Source organism: Oncorhynchus mykiss, chromosome 6 (genome assembly GCF_057628025.1).
Source record: "Oncorhynchus mykiss isolate SJ-2025 chromosome 6, ASM5762802v1, whole genome shotgun sequence".
Lineage (NCBI taxonomy): Eukaryota > Metazoa > Chordata > Actinopteri > Salmoniformes > Salmonidae > Oncorhynchus > Oncorhynchus mykiss.
In genome coordinates, this window is record NC_143027.1 from 10,440,260 (window position 1) to 10,459,478 (window position 19,219).

The window sequence follows — 19,219 nt, forward strand, 5'->3', positions numbered from 1 at the left end:
GGTGTATGCTCCCAAGATCAGGATTGGTCCTACGAGGTTACGAAAAGGGCGCCAACTAGGCAAAGAATATAACATTCTGCAATCTTAGAAAAAAAAGGTTATTTGGGGTTCTTTTTGTAGAACACATTTTGATTCAGTTAAGTAGAGTTCTGAAGAACTAACCCTATAAAATGGTTCCACATATGAACTAAGTGAACACTTTTTGGCTCTATATGGAACCTTTTTCTTAAGAGTGTGGACTGGTTCTAGGGACTGAAAAAAGTTTGACCAAAGAACTTGGCTCCTGGGGTCCGTGATCATTGTCAATTCACCGCTCCTCTATTCCATGAATGTTAAGGCCATCTCGAATTTCATTTTCTTTTGTACAGGTTCAAAACCTTTTGATCCGATTTACGGAACGCCCTGTTGGTAAAAGAGCTTCACAGGGACCGGAAACATGAGCAGGGGGCTCGACAGCGCTTTTACTGTCAGAAGAGCAGTGGCAAGCTCAGAGAGGTTGTGTTGGTGTGTGTGTGTGTGTGTGTGTGTGTGAGAGAGAGAGAGAGAGAAAGCGAGCGTGATGGAGTGTGTGTGAGCGAGTGAACGAGTGAGGGTGTGAGGGAATGTGTGTGTGGAACAGTGTGCTCGCAGCATATCATTTTAGACGGGCCCACTCCCTTTACTGCCTCTGGACAGTCAAAATCCTAGAAGGATGAGAAAAAGACATACATCTGAACGAAATAAAGAATATGAAAAAATGGGTTACAAACTACTGTTAAATAAACGAATCATAATAGACAACCAGCTAGCCTATATGCAAACCATTCACAATGTCACTTTCTGAACTCTCAGTTAAAATGAAAATATATAAGGCTACTGAATAATGACAATAACAATAACAATAATAATAATAGTCTAATAATAATAATAAAGTATAGAGGAGAGGAAGTCAAACAAATAAATAAATAGCGGGATTAGATTCATGTAATGTCTTCAGATATGATTTTAGTTATTATTATTATTATTCGAAATGCTATATGTATTCTGAAGTTGAAAAAATTGTATACAGGTCTATTTAAACATATTAAATTGAAAGACTATAGCCTACTGAAAGTTTAGCAATCTTAAACATGCGAGATCAACCCGCACATGCACGAAAGCCGACCAAATCCCACAATTTCTGAGATAAAATGACATTCATCTTTTCACTTTTTATTCATGTATTCTTAAGGCGTCGGGGCTAGGAGACTGGCGCCTAGGTCCGTCTCCCCACCTACAAGCCGCCGTCCAGTGAGGCTGGAATGGCTCCCAAAGCAAACAACAGGTTGGATATTGTAGCTGTCGATTATTAAAGTGTCGCAGGCACAATGGTGACTCTATGTTCCATTCGATACGCTTGGGGGACTCTTTGGAAAATGGGCACAAAATGTGTCCCCGTGGGGGCTTCCAGCGTGATCGAGTCTGCGTGCTGCTCACCCCATTTCTGTCTCCGGGGAAACGAGGTGCACTGGACGGATGCAGTAATAGGCTGACGTAATATTAATAAATAATAATAATGTATCTGTGGACCATTGGTATTTACTTTGGTATTTTTAAAGCCTTCGTGGAAAAGGCCAGATTCGGCACTAATGAATTCGTGTCTACAACTTCAGGCAACGTTTGATAAAGGCTTTATCATACATAGTCTGTGCAGGCATCTCTCTCTCCCTCTCTCTCTCTCTCTCTCTCTCTCTCTCTCTCTCGCTCTCTCTCTCTCGCTCTCTCTCTGTCTCTCTCTGTCTCTCTCTCTCGCTCTCTCGCTCTCTGTCTCTCTCTCTCTCTCTCTCTCCCTCTCTGTCTCTCTCTCTCTCGCTCTCTCTCTCGCTCTCTGTCTCTCTCTCTCTCTCTCTCTCTCGCTCTCTCTCGCTCTCTGTCTCTCTCTCTCTCTCTCTGTCTCTCTCTCTCTCTCTGTCTCTCTCTCTCTCTCTCTCTGTCTCTCTCTCTCTCTCTCTCTCTCTCTCTCTCTGTCTCTCTCTCTCTCGCTCTCTCTCTCTCTCTCTCAATTCAAATAAATTCAAAGGGCTTTATTGGCACGGGAAACATATGTTGCCAAATCAAGTGAAATAGATAATACAACATAAACAGTAAACATTACACTCACTAAAGTTCAAAAGAAATAGAGACATTTAAAATGTCAATATTATGGTTATATACTGTGTTGTAACAATGTGCAAATAGTTAATGTACAAAAGGGAAAATAAATAAACGTAAATATGGGTCTTCACTGGTTGCCCTTTTCTTGTGGCAACAGGTCACAAATCTTGTTGCTGTGATGGCACACTGTGGTATTTCACCCAATATATATGGGAGTTTATCAAAATTGGATTTGGGTCTGTGTAATCTAAGGGAAATATGCTTCTCTAATATGGTCATACATTTAACAGGTTAGGAAGTGCAGCTCAGTTTCCACCTCATTTGGTGGGCAGTTTTCACATAGCCTGTCTTCTCATGAGAACCAAGTCTGCCAACGGGGCCTCTCTCATTAGCAAGGCTATGCTCACTGAGTCTGTACATAGTCAAAGCTTTCCTTAAGTTTAGGTCAGTCACAGTGGTCAGGTATTCTGCCACTGTGTATTCTCTGTTTCGGGCTAAATAGCATTCTAGTTCGTACTGTTTTTTTGTTAATTCTTTCCAATGTGTCAAGTAATTCTCTTTTTGTTTTCTCATGATTTGGTTGTGTCTAATTTTGTTGCTGTCCTGGGGCTCTGTTTGTGAACCAGGCCGCAGGACCAACTTGATTCGGGGACTCTTCTCCTGTTTCATCTCTCTGAAGGTGATGGCTTTGTTATGGAAGGTTTGGGAATCACTTCCTTTTAGGTGGATGTTGTGTTCTACGTCGAACACTGAGGATATTTTTGCAGTCTCTCTCTCGATCAAATAGCACAACGTTATCTAACAAATGTTTGACAGGGAAACAGCGCCACTTGGTGGAGAAAAATTAAACAACCCACTAGTTTGAGATATCACTGCTTGCTTCTAACGCTGACATCCCCTTGAATAGGTTCACACTATGTCAATTGTCCCAGAGTTTCATAAAAGGTGTAGAATAATTTATTCTGAGTAAAGAAAAATACTTCCTTTACACATAAACCAGCTAGCCTGTTTAAAAAAAAGTTATTTAACCTTTATTTAACTAGGCAAGTCAGTTAAGAACACATTCTTATTTACAATGATGGGCTATCAAAAGGCCTCCTGCGGGGACGGAGGCTGGGATCATTTAAAAAAAAAATAGGACAAAACACACATCACGACATGAGGGACACTACATAAAGAGAGACCTAAGAAAACAACACAGCATGGCAGCAACACATGACAACACAGTATGACAGCAACACAACATGACAACAACATGGTAGCAACACATGACAATACAGTATGACAGCAACACAACATGACAACAACATGGTAGCAACACAACATGGTAGCAGCACATGACAACACAGTATGACAGCAACACAACATGACAACAACATGGTAGCAACACAACATGGTAGCAGCACATGGCAACACAGTATGACAGCAACACAACATGACAACAACATGGTAGCAACACAACATTGAAGCAGCCACAACTGTCAGTAAGCGTGTCTATGATTGAGTCTTTGAGTCTACTGTCCTTAATACTCATTACCAAACATGACATGGAGTGACAAGGAGTGGCATGATGGCACAAACAGACTGGTACCAACATAGAAATATAATGAATTCATTATTCACTATAAACCAGCCATAACAGGACCACGTCCTGTTCCCTTATTGAACTCCAGAAAGAGGACGTTGACTTGCGTGGTACCGATGGGCTCTCCTAACCCAGCAACGGCTCCAGCTGTTCCAATAGGCAGGATTCTTCTATTGATATGACATTGAAAAATAACTCACTGGGATGAAGATGAACATAACCTAGAACACTTCTACATTAATGTGGATGCTACCATGATTACGGATAATCCTGAATCATCGTGAATAAAAATGTTATTGTAATAGTGAGAGGTTAGGGGGGATTGATATTTGTGCGTCTGTAACTTTCTCACTTACTATTTCATTATTCTGAAGTACAGCCAAAACAAACAGCAAATGCACCCAACAAGTTTGTAGAGTTACAAACTTGATGTAATCATTAGTACTAGGAATATGAGACCAAATACTAAACTATTGACTACTTTAATACACATATTAGTGAATTATTCCCAATACTTTGGTCCCCTAAAATGGGGAGGGACTATGTACAACAAGTGCTGTAATGTCTAAATGGTTCACCTGATATGGCTTGAAAATACCCTCAAATTAAAGCTGACAGTCTGCTGGAGTACTGAGCCACAACAACAACAAAATGTGTCACTGTCCCAATACTTTTAGAGCTCACTGTATTTGTTTAAAATCTATCACTTCATGGTTTCATTTCAGAGAGCCAAATAATCCATTTTTTTTTGTTGTTGCAAAATGCAATATATCAGCCTCACTCTCAGAGAACTCGTAGGTTTAACACAGTCAAAGGTAACGCATAACTACATTTGTGATCAATAACTGTACTAATGATACAATTGTGACATCAATATTTAAAATAAGGTAAACAAATAAATCATTCAATACAGTAATATGAGATATGTATGTAAATGGTTTACATTTGACATTTTAGCCATTTAGGAGATGCTTTTATCCAGATAGCTATATATATATATATATATATATATATACACTTCATTTATTATTAACATCTAAAATACATGAATTAAAAGTGTAAGAACAGTAACATTTTACACACACATGAAGTTAGCCATAAGCAATCATTTCTGATGAAAAAACACAAATGTGAAAAATTGGTGGATGTAGCGCTCTGGAAATAAAGTCTTTAAATGGAAAAGTGAAACCTTATTTCCTGGCAAGCTTACACATTCACAGCAAAGACTACAAAACCCATACCACTGTAGAAAACAAGTTTATTAGACAAATTATACACAGAAAGCTTTGCCACTTGTAACAGAGGCCTCAGTTTGTTCCGTTTGAATAATATGCAACACATACAACAACATAGGCCTATATTAAATACTGTACACTATAATCAGTTGAACATGATCAAGTAATCCTGTACCTCCTATGTATGAAATAAAAATGTTACGCGCATAGCAAGTTGTGCATGCTTCTTTTTAAGATCTTGCCTCCTCTGTTATTAGCCAGCAAATCAAAATGAACTCAACATGACAAGAGAAAGCTCGTGTGTGTTCTGGAACTGGGAGGAAACCAAATGTGTAGGGTGACTGCTAACTCAAGGCTCATATGATATATTATTTTTTATTAAACAAAAATAGCGTCAACATGTAAAATATACACATTTCATAATGTCTCTGTCATTTATACTAAATAAAACTTCTTTAAACCTTGTCTGTGTCCTATTGTCATTCGATAGCCGTACTGCAGCTTAAGAAAATAACATCTAGAAGGCTTGCATCAAACACTGCTTCTGGTCTCTACGCACAACATTTGCGGTTTAGTCTTAAGATAACAAACTGAAAGCTCATTCTAAACAACTAACATTATTAAATATTAATACAGTGTTAGTGAAAAGGTTTGGTTCCTCTTTTCCCTTCACATTATTATTTTTTTGACCCCCTCCCTCCAAAAACCTCACCTTAATTAATGGTCTCGTCTAAACAATTGGCACTTTAAAAACGTTAGATAAACAGTACCCTTAACATTTAAGAAATAAAATAGAAAGATCTTTCAAAATGGCTGCCATCAGCTCTACAGTTCCAATGGCAAAAAAAAATCCTATTGAAACAGGAGACTGGCGAGGAGAAGCCAGCCTGTACTGATAAGGCTTGTGCTGAGGATGTTATTGGAAAGGGCTTCTCCTCAATCTGAGCCCAACTGTTTGCCCTTACAACAGTCAATTAGAGGACTGGAGAATGACACGATCGCACAGAAATGTGACTTTGTTTTCCTGACTGAGCCCTGGCAGAACTACAAGTAAGGTGAAAAACAACTTGAATATGATTTATGACGCAAACCAGAGTAAGACTATAGCACTCATTTAGCGGTTTTCAAAATTGGCTGAGAAAACAAGTAGACCGCTGAGAACAATGTTTTTTTTGTTGTTTTACTTTCTGACCAAACACATTCCACGCATTAAAATGTATTTTCAAAACAAATTCAATAAAATACATATAATAGCTTTAGCTGCTTTTAAAGTCATTTTTCTGTTGTCTTTTATCTCGGTAATTTTCAGTCCTTTTTGTGCCTCTATGCGTCTCTCAAGAAATGTCCGTTTAGAGGTTGAGGCTCTCACCTTGAAATAGACAGCACAGTACAGGTGAGAAAGAATTTCCAAACTACATACAATCAAACACAGGTCTGTGGGCACTGGTGCAGTGAGTGCAGTGGAATTGATAAGAGTTGTACATGCACCAAAATGGCAGAGTGTTTCCAGAGCTCAGATGGTGAGGTCTCAGTATGCAGGGTAGCTGAGCCAATGGACACCCATTTTTGGGCAGATTTCAGATTTGGAGCACAGGCATTGATGAGCAACACCAAAGAACTGAATGGGATGAAATCCCATAAGGTGAAAGGCAAAGACAAGAATGTCCACCAAATGAGCATTGGGTAATTGCCGATTTGTGGATCTTAAGAACAGACAGACAAGTGTTTTCTGTTATTAAAAAAAACATACTCTCCTTGTTGTGTCCATAGGAGTCATATGCTTCTTCAGAAAAGCAGTCCATAAATGACATGGAACGAAAAAGAGATAACAGATCCCTGTCACACACCCAAAAATCTTCTGAAAACCACGAGAACGATGACTATAAAGAAAACATTCAAGTCCCCACCTCCTCTCACCAACAGGTTTCAGAAGGAAGACCAACCCCACCCACCCACCCACCCACCCACCCCACTGAACAAAAGCAAAGCCACCCCCCCCCCAAAAAAAAAAAAACTGAACTGAAAAATTCCTATGTACATAGAGCTTTGTGAGTGTATTTGTTTACATCTCTCTCACTATGTGGCCTCCTCCTCCTCCTCATATGGATGTACCCCGATCGGGGTCGTTGCCGTAGCTGAAGTTGGGCTGGGGAGTGGGCTGGTAGGGTATGGAGGACATTGTCTTGATGGGACTGCGGAAGAAGCCACCGTTGGGGGCTCTCTGCCTGAAGGTTCCCCCAGTCCGGTGGTCCTGCACGGGACCGAAGGCGAAGCCCTGTTGGGCCTTGGTGGACAGGCTGCGGCTGAGGGTCTGGATCTGCTCGGGGATGAAGGTGGTGGTGGTGATGTGCGTGTTGCGGAAGTCGCTGATCTGTTCCAGGGCCTGCCGGGCAGCCGGCATAGAGTCCATGTCCAGGGGCGTCAGGTCAATAGAGGAGGTGGAGAACTGCTTGTGGGGGCTGTCGTCCTCCGCGCACAGGCTGTTAACCCGGCGGTGAAGGTGCTCCAGGTCAATCTCCTTATCGTCCTGCGTGGGGGCGAGGGGGAAGGGGGTGGGGGGTCAGAGAAAAAGAGAGAGAGGAGGCGGAGGACAGGGTCAAAGGAGAGTGAGGATAAATGTGGAGGAGGGGGAAGAGTAGGAGGATGGGGGAAGAGGAGGAGGATGGGGAAGACACAGTGGAGTGAACGAACGGTGAGGTGAGAGAAGAGGGGAGAGTGCATGGCCAAAGAAAAAAGGAGTGTCAAAGAGGATGGTATGGTTGTGTAATGAGGATGGTATGGTTGTTTAATGAGGATGGTATGGTTGTGTAATGAGGATGGTATGGTTGTGTAATGAGGATGGTATAGTTGAATAATGAGGATGGTATGGTTGAATAATGAGGATGGTGTGGTTGAATAATGAGGATGGTATGGTTGTGTAATGAGGATGGTATGGTTGAATAATGAGGATGGTATGGTTGTGTAATGAGGATGGTATGGTTGAATAATGAAGATGGTATGGTTGTGTAATGAGGATGGTATGGTTGAATAATGAGGATGGTATGGTTGAATAATGAGGATGGTATGGTTGAATAATGAGGATGGTATGGTTGTGTAATGAGGATGGTATGGTTGAATAATGAGGATGGTATGGTTGTGTAATGAGGATGGCATGGTTGAATAATGAGGATGGTATGGTTGAATAAGGAGGATGGTATGGTTGTTTAATGACGATGGTATGGTTGTGTAATGAGGATGGTATGGTTGAATAATGAGGATGGTATGGTTGAATAATGAGGATGGTATGGTTGTGTAATGAGGATGGTATGGTTGTTTAATGAGGATAGTATGGTTGTTTAATGAGGATAGTATGGTTGTGTAATGAGGATGGTATCGTTGTGTAATGAGGATGGTATGGTTGTGTAATGAGGATGGTTTGGTTGTGTAATGAGGATGGTATGGTTGAATAATGAGGATGGTATGGTTGTTTAATGAGGATAGTATTGATGTGTAATGAGGATGGCATGGTTGAGTAATGAGGATAGTATGGTTGTGTAATGAGGATGGTATGGTTGAATAATGACGATGGTATGGTTGTTTAACGAGGATAGTATGGTTGTGTAATGAGGATGGTATGGTTGAATAATGAGGATGGTATGGTTGTTTAATGAGGATAGTATGATTGTGTAATGAGGATAGTATTGTTGTGTAATGAGGATGGTATGGTTGTGTAATGAGGATGGTATGGTTGTGTAATGAGGATGGTATGGTTGTGTAATGAGGATGGTAGGGTTTTATAAGGAGGATGGTATGGTTGTTTAATGAGGATAGTATGGTTGTGTAATGAGGATGGTATGGTTTTATAAGGAGGATGGTATGGTTTTATAATGAGGATAGTATGGTTGTGTAATGAGGATGGTATGGTTTTATAATCAGAACGGTATGGTTGTTTAATGAGGATAGTATGGTTGTATAATCAGGATGGTATGGTTTTATAATGAGGATAGTATGGTTGTGTCATGAGGATGGTATGGTTGTATAATCAGGATAGTATGGTTGTGTAATGAGGATGGTATGGTTTTATAATGAGGATAGTATGGTTGTGTAATGAGGATGGTATAGTTTTATAAGGTGGATGGTATGGTTGTATAATCAGAACGGTATGGTTGTATAATCAGAACGGTATGGTTGTGTAATGAGGATGGTATGGTTGTAGAATCAGAACGGTATGGTTGTGTAATGAGGATGGTATGGTTGTATAATCAGAACGGTATGGTTGTATAATGAGGATGGTGTGGTTGTATTATCAGAACAGTATGGTTGTGTAATGAGGATGGTATGGTTGTATAATGAGGATGGTAGGTTGTATAATGAGGATGGTGTGGTTGTATAATCAGGATAGTATGGTTGTGTAATGAGGATGGTATGGTTTTATAATGAGGATAGTATGGTTGTGTAATGAGGATGGTATAGTTTTATAAGGTGGATGGTATGGTTGTATAATCAGAACGGTATGGTTGTATAATCAGAACGGTATGGTTGTGTAATGAGGATGGTATGGTTGTATAATCAGAACGGTATGGTTGTATAATGAGGATGGTAGGTTGTATAATGAGGATGGTATGGTTGTATAATGAGGATGGTATGGTTGAATAATGACGATGGTATGGATGTTTAACGAGGATAGTATGGTTGTGTAATGAGGATGGTATGGTTGAATAATGAGGATGGTATGGTTGTTTAATGAGGATAGTATGGTTGTGTAATGAGGATAGTATGGTTGTGTAATGAGGATGGTATGGTTGTGTAATGAGGATGGTATGGTTGTGTAATGAGGATGGTATGGTTGTGTAATGAGGATGGTATGGTTTTATAAGGAGGATGGTATGGTTGTTTAATGAGGATAGTATGGTTGTGTAATGAGGATGGTATGGTTTTATAAGGAGGATGGTATGGTTTTATAATGAGGATAGTATGGTTGTGTAATGAGGATGGTATGGTTTTATAATCAGAACGGTATGGTTGTTTAATGAGGATAGTATGGTTGTATAATCAGGATGGTATGGTTTTATAATGAGGATAGTATGGTTGTGTAATGAGGATAGTATGGTTGTATAATCAGGATAGTAAGGTTGTGTAATGAGGATGGTATGGTTTTATAATGAGGATAGTATGGTTGTGTAATGAGGATGGTATAGTTTTATAAGGTGGATGGTATGGTTGTATAATCAGAACGGTATGGTTGTATAATCAGAACGGTATGGTTGTGTAATGAGGATGGTATGGTTGTAGAATCAGAACGGTATGGTTGTGTAATGAGGATGGTATGGTTGTATAATCAGAACGGTATGGTTGTATAATGAGGATGGTGTGGTTGTATAATCAGAACAGTATGGTTGTGTAATGAGGATGGTATGGTTGTATAATGAGGATGGTAGGTTGTATAATCAGAACAGTATGGTTGTATAATGAGGATGGTATGGTTGTATAATGAGGATGGTATGGTTGTATAATGAGGATGGTAGGTTGTATAATGAGGATGGTAGGTTGTATAATGAGGATGGTATGGTTGTATAATGAGGATGGTATGGTTGTATAATGAGGATGGTAGGTTGTATAATGAGGATGGTAGGTTGTATAATGAGGATGGTAGGTTGTATAATGAGGATGGTAGGTTGTATAATGAGGATGGTATGGTTGTATAATGAGGATGGTAGGTTGTATAATCAGAACAGTATGGTTGTATAATGAGGATGGTATGGTTGTTTAATGAGGATGGTAGGTTGTATAATGAGGATGGTATGGTTGTATAATGAGGATGGTAGGTTGTATAATGAGGATGGTATGGTTGTATAATGAGGATGGTATGGTTGTATCTGATTAATAGTTCAAGTGCAAGGTAGCTACATTTATTCAATGATCTGTTTTGTGAATCGAGTGACATTTTTTAGAGGGGAAAGGGGTTTACCCATTTTCCCCAGATATTTATATTGAACAAAAAATGTATTTGTCAAAAGATTGTTGATACAGACATATAAATAGCACTACTACATCCAAATAAAATGATTGGTCAACATCTTTGGGGTGGTCACACTTAGAGATGGGTGGCTCAGCTTGTGCTGAGAGGAAAGTGGCTCAGCTTGTGAGATGATTGTGTCCATTGTGGGGGTACAGGGATTGGGGTACTGTGGGGTGGAGGTGGGGAACACACATCCTTCCTCTATTTTGATAGAGGGCATCCTTGGTGAGGGGTACAGACAGAGTCAAAGACAACTACTGACCATGTGGCGTGGAGGGGGGTCTTGCCCCGGCTGCGATTCGGGGGGCAGAAGGGACCACAGTTACCCTCCTCGTCTTAGAGAGGGAGGGGGCAGAAAGAAGTGCTGTTTGCGGGGACCTAGTCACACCACAAACCCGGGAGGGGGGGGGGTGGAGGAAGGAGGGAGGGTTTGAACGTATAGGAACGAGGAGGGGATGGTGAGAGAGAACAGTCATTGTTGACTGTGAGAGTCAGGTTACCTTACAGGTAACTTCCGTACGGCGAGAGAAACAGCCTGCTTTTGGATCAACTGAAGAGGGTTCTGTGTAGCAACACAAAGCTAAATATAAAACAGAGTTAATACATGTAAGTAGTCTAAGAGATGAACCTCTGTTTCAATCAGACCGATGTGAAGGTCTCATTTAGGGGAGAATTTGTTCATGTTTGAGTGGCTACACCTTCAGTCATTTGAATTGGACTGTACAGATCCCATACTGTGTTCTTTAGCCAAACACGCATGGCATACACCTGTTAACCTGTTACACGCCCTCTAGTGGAGGGAAGGCATCATAGCTCTTTACATGACTGCACACTAAACCAGATTCTGCCCTGGTAAGAAAGAGCATGGTAAAAGCCCTCTAGTGAAAGGAAGGCATCGTAATTCATTTATCGACAGGCGGTGCCCGTGACTAGAAAATGTCATCAATGCCAAAGTGTTGTTGTTATCATAAAGCATTAAATATGACAATCTGAGTTGTTTTCGACAACTGAATGTTTCGGGATTTCCCTAACAAGACTCTCCATATTGTACTTAAGGGCCCCGTCATGGGTATAACCTGGAGGTGGCAGGAGGGGCAGTGAACGTGGTCATTCTCATTTTGGGGGTGAGTTGGGAGGGGTCATTATTGGGTTCGAATGTGTGTTGGACGATCAAGGCACGTGGAATGTCACAGCATGCGGGTGACTGGGCGTAATGGGTAGAGGGGGCGGTCCTGAGAGTGGTGAGGGGGATGTCGTTGGGGGTGTCATGTTGGTGGGGGCATGGTTCAGGTTGCCTGGCGGAAGTGCCATCGGCCTGTGTCTGTGTGTGTGTGTGTGTATGTGTGTGTGTGTGTTTGTGCGTAGGTCAGAGAGAGAGGGACAGACAAGACAGACAGACAGACGGACAGACATACAGAAGATGATGCAGATGGGAGGGTGAAGGAGGGATTTTTTTGGAGGCCAGGATGAGTAGAAAAAACAGCACAGTCAGCACACACACACACTCAGTGGGGTATTGTATGTTCGAGGAGGAGCCTTCGAAGATATACCTGGAAGGGTGAGATGTAAAAATGGCATTTTGTATTGCTCTCCCTCGCCCGCTTTACCCTCAACACAGTGTACTTATCTACAAAACAAAACAACAAGGGAATGAAAGCTTTCAGCCATCAGGGACAGTAAATCAAACATGATCAAACATCTTGTGCTCAGCATCGTCAACAAAGTGGCCGTCCAATGTGTGTAGTGTCCATAATGTGTAGTGTCCCCCTATAGCCCCACACTCCCGTAAAAGCCAGACATAGCCACCACCCAAATGTCCCCAAGTGACATCAACATCTGTGGTACATTAATACTGTTGTGTCTATGAGCAAGGAACCTATCCCAACATTGATGTGAACAATCGTACAGTGCATTCGTAAAGTATTCAGACCCCTTGATTTTTGCCACATTTTTTACGTTATTCTAAAATGTATGAATTTTTGTTCATCAATCTACACACAATACCCAATAATGGCAAAGCAAAAACAAATTGCAAATTTATACAATAAAAAAAAAAAAATAATAATATCACATTTACATAAGTATTCAGACCCTTTACTCAGTACTTTGTTGAAGCACCTTTAGCAGCCATTACAGCCCCTAGTCTTCTTTGGTATGACGCGACAAGCTTGTATTTGGGGAGTTTCTCCCATTCTTCTCTGCAGATCCTCTCAAGCTCTGTCAGGTTGGATGGGGAGCATCGCAGCACAGCTATTTTCAGGTCTCTCCAGAGATGTTTGATTGGGTTCAAGTCTGGGCTCTGGCTGGGCCACTCAAGGACATTCAAAGACTTGTCCCGAAACCACTCCTGCGTTGTCTTGGCTGTGTGATTAGGGTTGTTGTCCTGTTGGAAGGTGAACCTTTGCCCCAGTCTGAGGTCCTGAGTGCTCAGGAGCAGGTTTTCATTAAGGATCGCTCTGTACTTTGCTCCATTCATCTTTCCCTCAAACCTGACTAGTCTCCCAGTCCCTGCAGCTGAAAAACACCCCCACAGCATGATGCTGCCACCACCTTGCTTCACTGTAGAGATGGTGCCAGGTTTCCTCCAGACATGAAGCTTGGCATTCAGGCCAAATAATTCGATCTTGGTTTCATTAGACCAGAGAATATTGTTTATCATGGTCTGAGAGGCTTTAGGTACCTTTTGACAAATTCTAAGCAGGTTGTCATGTGCCTTTTACTGAGGAGTGGCTTCCATCTGGCCGCTCTACCATAAAGGCCTGATTGGTGGAGTGCTGCAGAGACGGTTGTCCTTCTGATTCTCCCATCTCCACAGAGGAACTCTGGAGCTCTTTCAGAGTCACCATCGGGTTCTTGGTCACCTCCCTGACCAAGGCCCTTCTCCCTTCTCAGTTTGGCCGGGCGGCCAGTTCTAGGAAGAGTCTAGGTGATTCCAAACTTCTTCCATTTAAGAATGACGCAGGCCACTGTGTTCTTGGGGACCTTCAATGCTGCAGAAATATTTGGGTACCCTTCCCCAGATCTGTGCCTCGACACAATCCTGTCTCGGAGCTCTATGGACAATTCCTTTGACCTCATGGCTTGATTTTTGCTCTGACATGCACTGTCAACTGTGGGACCTCATATAGACAGGTGTGGGCCTTTCCAAATCATGTCCAATCAATTGAATATACCACAGGTGGACTCCAATCCAGTTGTAGAAACATCTCTAGGATGATCAATGGAAACAGGATATACCTGAGCTCAAATTCTAGTGTCATAGCAAAGGGTCTGAATACTTATGTAAATAAATATTTCTGTTTTTATTTTCAAAATGTCTAAAAACCTGTTTTCATTTTGTCATTATGGGGTATTGTGTGCATATTGATGAGGATAATTTTGTATTCAATTTAAATGGAACCAGTTTCAGAATAAGGCTGTAATGTTACAAAATGTGGAAAAAGTCAAGGGGTCTGAATACTTTCCTAACGCACGAACATTTGGACATATCTGCTGGATATGTCCAAATGCATCTGTAAATCTGATTGGGTTGGAAATTAATCATGCAACATTGAAGCATTGAAAGGCTTTCATTTAAGAGACCCCGCCCCAATACCCAAATCCTATTTTTGCTTGGGTAGAGTTCAGTTAATCCTCATTGGAGTGAGACTGAAATCCGTGACCAGTAGTAGAGGACTAACTCTACTGAACTCTATTCATCACATGGAGAGCTCATCACAGTGTTAATCATTACAAAGCACAACACATCACATCAAACAACACAACACACAACACAACACAGATATGCAACACAGAAACACTGACAGTGATCACATAGAAGCAGAGGCCTCAACAGGGACAGACCTCTAGAATATCAGGATGTGCAGTATGTACCAGGAGGAGGACAGAGGCACAAACACAACTCGCCCCCAGGCAGCTAACGTGGCTTTGGGTTGAAGCTCAGTGGGAGCTGTGTGGACTGTGTGTGTGAAAGAGGACAGGTGTAAATGAAACATGTAGGATGGTGTGTGTGTGTGTGTGTGTGTGTGTGTGTGTGTGTGTGTGTGTGTGTGTGTGTGTGTGTGTGTGTGTGTGTTTTGTTCCCATAGAGCGTAATAATACATTATTATGATTATCATTATTATTGGATATTTAAGTGACTAATTTCTATGATTGTGAAACATAAAGGAAAATATGAATTGTAAATCATTGAGGCATTATGCATAATAGGCAACAAAGGGGACAAAGATAATTTGAATTGCATTGGATATATCTTGAGAAGAGGGTTGGAGTATTTTCCCTCGAAGATGAACACTAGCTTAATTGCGACAAGCCGAACGTGATTGATATCATGATACTACATAATATGTTTTTTTTGTCTGTATGAGAGAGAGCAAGGGAGCATGTATACTATGTCCACGTCCAAAATGGCACCCTATTCCTTACATAGTGCACTACTTTTGACCAGAGCACTATGGGTTCAAGTCCTGGTCAAAAGTAGTGCACTATACATGAAATAGGGTGCCATTTAGGACACAAACTATATTAAGGAGGGGAGGGAACAACCAATCCTAATAAGGAAAAGGTAGTAGTGCAGTATATTGAGGACACCGATGGCTCCTCAGACATATCCTCCTCCCTACAGACACACTGGGTCACTTTGACACACTGCACTGGGCCCAGCAGGATGTGACCTCACCACCAACACCCCGCCGACTGTAACCACGGTCCGTAACAACGGTCACCAGCATCAACATGGGCCACAGGCAGGGTGAAGTGTAGAGGTCACTACTACGTGGACCAGGGCAGCAGTAGGCCACTGCTAGGACCCTTGGATTCCATTGATGGTATCTTTCAAGACGTTTAATGCAGCACTCAATATAAAGTTCTATGTGAATTATATGCCAAATCAGAGGGCTCGCAATAGATCACAACGAACTTCCAGCTTTAAACTCAATTGATTCTTTAAAATCAAAGGCATGCAAATATATATAAATATTTTTTTTACAGTGTCAATTCTGATAGGACTATTTGAGTGCTAAATGAAGTGATTGGATAATCACATTGAATTCTCAATGTTCTCCATTGCAAAGACCTTGAACCCCAGTCACAGACATACCAGTCAATCAGGGTCGCTGTATTGAAAGTTAATAAAGATGGCAGGGTGCACGCTGGGCTTCTTTGTCCAGGACCACGGGCAGATAGGCTCACTGGTCAATCTGACACAAAGCTGCTGTGAGTGCATGGGGTCGTAAGTAGAGGGTAGAGGGCTGGGACGGGTGCTATGATGGGGAACAGAGCTGCCCTGATCAAAAGCCTTCCTTATTGTCAAGCTGAAGAGATGAAAAGGGCATTTTGTTGAGCACGCTGCTTCCTGGGGCAAGGCTCTGATGTCGGGACCCAGTCAGAACACAACACACAGACACCAGCTGAGAGGGGGAGGGAAGGAGTGTGGAGGGGGGAGGAGAGGAGAGGAGAAGGGAGAGGAGAGGGGAGAGGAGAGGAGAGGAGAGGAGGTGGAAGGGGGTGGTGTATGGTTGGTTGTGGCTTGATAGGGGGGTTGAGAGGGATCTCTGCATGACTAACCCACAACTAATACCTTTTCATACTTGTCAAATTGCTTTAATCAGATAACATTAACTAACCTATTAGGGTCAATTCTGACCAGTAGCCCACTGCTGCAACGTAATGGATTTCATAAATTACTCTCAACATGGGAAATTAAAAATCGATATTTCAGTGGAGTAAAACTATTATCTTAGTAGTAAACTAAGGGGCTTGCTAGTGTAACAGTATAATTTTAGACCGTCCCCTCGCCCATACCCGGGCGCGAACCAGGGACCTTCTGCACATATCAACAACTGACACCCACGAAGCATCGTTACCCATCGCTTCACAAAAGCCGCGGCCCTTGCAGAGCAAGGGGAACAACTACTTCAAGGTCTCAGAGCAAGTGACGTCACTGATTGAAATGATATTTAGCGCGCACCGCTAACTAAGCTAGCCGTTTCACATCCGTTACACTAGCATGCTGCAGGGTTTAATCATCTGCTTTTCTTGTAAAACAACTCAACTTAGCTAGCGAAATGCTAATTGACGACGCTAGCTAACGCGAAAAACTAGACTGCTGTGGGTTAGAGGATTCCACCAGGACCAAACAACAACTGGCTACCAGAACTGAACCGACGGACATAGCGAAACTACACGTGGTATGTGAAGCTTATGTATACAGTATGTATACATAAGTATAGAAGCTGTTTGAATATAAAGTCACTTCAACCTTAGATGACTTCACCAGACCAGTTGGTGGCACTATAGATGTCATTGGCACCAGGATACTAGAGCAATAACTATTGACCAAGTGGACATTTTCTCATGCAAATTAATGTTAGATTTAAATTATGCAGACGAACAATGTGAAATATTGTGATTAGTATATCTGTATAATCACATATTGTTTCCCTATGATGTGGTCTGAACGTAGTGAAAAGTGGTTTTCTGCCGCTTTCACAGTCTGCGTGTTACAGCTGTGAGAGTGTATCGAAGTATTTTGTTATGCTAATGTGGATGACACCAAGTGAGATTTAAATCAACATGGTAATGCTTTCACTGATTGCACATAAAGAAAGATAGTTCCTACATTATAGAGGGCTTGCTTCGTTATCCAACTGATCTGGTGTTCTTTCTGTCAATCTGTGAACCCTGTTCATTGCCGCTTGCAGCTATATTTACAAAATGCATTTGCTATAACATTATCCTAATTCAGTGCCACTCCATGGCATGATTTCATTTGTGATTGTAACTAATACATGACTAATTAACACTAAACTGGGCATTGATAATATTTATTTTCCATAATTGCATTACACTTAGCTCGTTAGTACATTTCATATCCGCTTTGCTGTGTACGATTTCACAGCCATCCAAACGCTGGGCCATTCATTTCCAGAACCACTTTGCTCGGGTCTAGAAGTGATTAAAACACCTTGGCTATGCCTACCTGCTCATTAGGGGCACAAGTGGAATAAGATATATGACAGAGAGAGAGAGAGATGGACGTGCTACGCATCGCTGTACCCTGTGTGAGCAGTCAAATGTTCAAGGACATCTGAATTGAATAGAGGCCATTAACATTGGGTAAAGTACTGTTTTAAGCTGATAGGCCTTCGTATCTGACTCTATGGTGTAGCTTACACATCAGATGTTTTCTGAGAGTCTGCATTGATTTCTCTGTCCAGAATCAGACTGCCCAAAAGGAAGTTCAGGCCAACGTCATATGGGCTGGTCCGTCTTTAGCCTAGTGGATCTGTCGAAATCGGGATTTCTGAGCAGAATTATCATTATTTGAGGGCCTTGAGGAAAAACAAAACGTGCCTGTTTGTTAGCCCTGACCTATTCTAGTCCTTCTATTTCAGTATAGCTTGTGTGAGGTCCATTTCCTCATATTCATTTTACAAATACACTTGAAACCGGTGACACTTCACCCAAACCCACTCACATCATATACTACAGTTTGTTTGCGGCCCAAATGACACCCTATTCCCTATATAGTGCACTAATTTTGACCAGTATGTGCCCTGGTCATAAGTAGTGCACTATATAGAGTATAGGGTGTCATTTGGGATGTGTCCTATGTCATGTGCAGTCCCAGCAACAGATGTCAGTTAAATTGAAGTGGTTTGTTCTCACACCTTATGTAGTTCCAGTGGCAAAGAGGGAAAAACACTGGAGTGTGCCAGAGTTTCACTTTGTATGACATTTTAATCAAACACCAAATGAGACATTTGTTTATTAGCTGTCCATTCAGCCGGCCGTGGATAACTTGGACACCACAGCAAGGGACAGACCACTTGACTGACAGTTAAAAAAGGTAAACGACAGCTCTCCTGACTATGTACAAACATCTGTGACATCATGACGCTGACACCATGTACAGTAGACACGACATACAGCCACAGCCGTAAAACAGAGGGTTCAAGTCAAGTGTTACCCAGACCTCCAGACCGAGCCCACACAACACAACCACCCGGCCTCCCCCAGCTCCTCACCTCCTTGGAGGGGACTCGTGAGCCCTTCCTCCTAGTCCACCAGGTCTCCACCATGGCAATGACACAGGAGAGCACCACTCCGGCCGCTAGCACGCAGAACACGCCGGCGAAGCTGTGGATGTCCAGGGCACTGCCGCGGTGTTTGGTGTGCACCGCTGAGTACAGGTCACATGGGCTGTCCCGGGGCCACCACTTCAGTTTCAGGATGTCCATGTCCCCGTTCTGCTGCAGCTCCAGGATCCTGACATACACCCACACACGG

General features: G+C 42.0%; 1 protein-coding gene across 1 annotated transcript in view; it reads right to left on the reverse strand.

The window, feature by feature from the left end:
• Nucleotides 1–4,944: 4,944 nt before the first annotated feature.
• The window catches only part of LOC110525094 (glutamate receptor ionotropic, delta-2), a 644,456-nt gene continuing 630,181 nt past the window's right edge, over nucleotides 4,945–19,219 (reverse strand). The window contains 2 exon segments of the mRNA XM_090236958.1: nucleotides 4,945–7,459; nucleotides 18,958–19,198. Coding sequence (XP_090093084.1) covers nucleotides 7,031–7,459; nucleotides 18,958–19,198 — 670 coding nt within the window. The 3' untranslated portion in view covers nucleotides 4,945–7,030.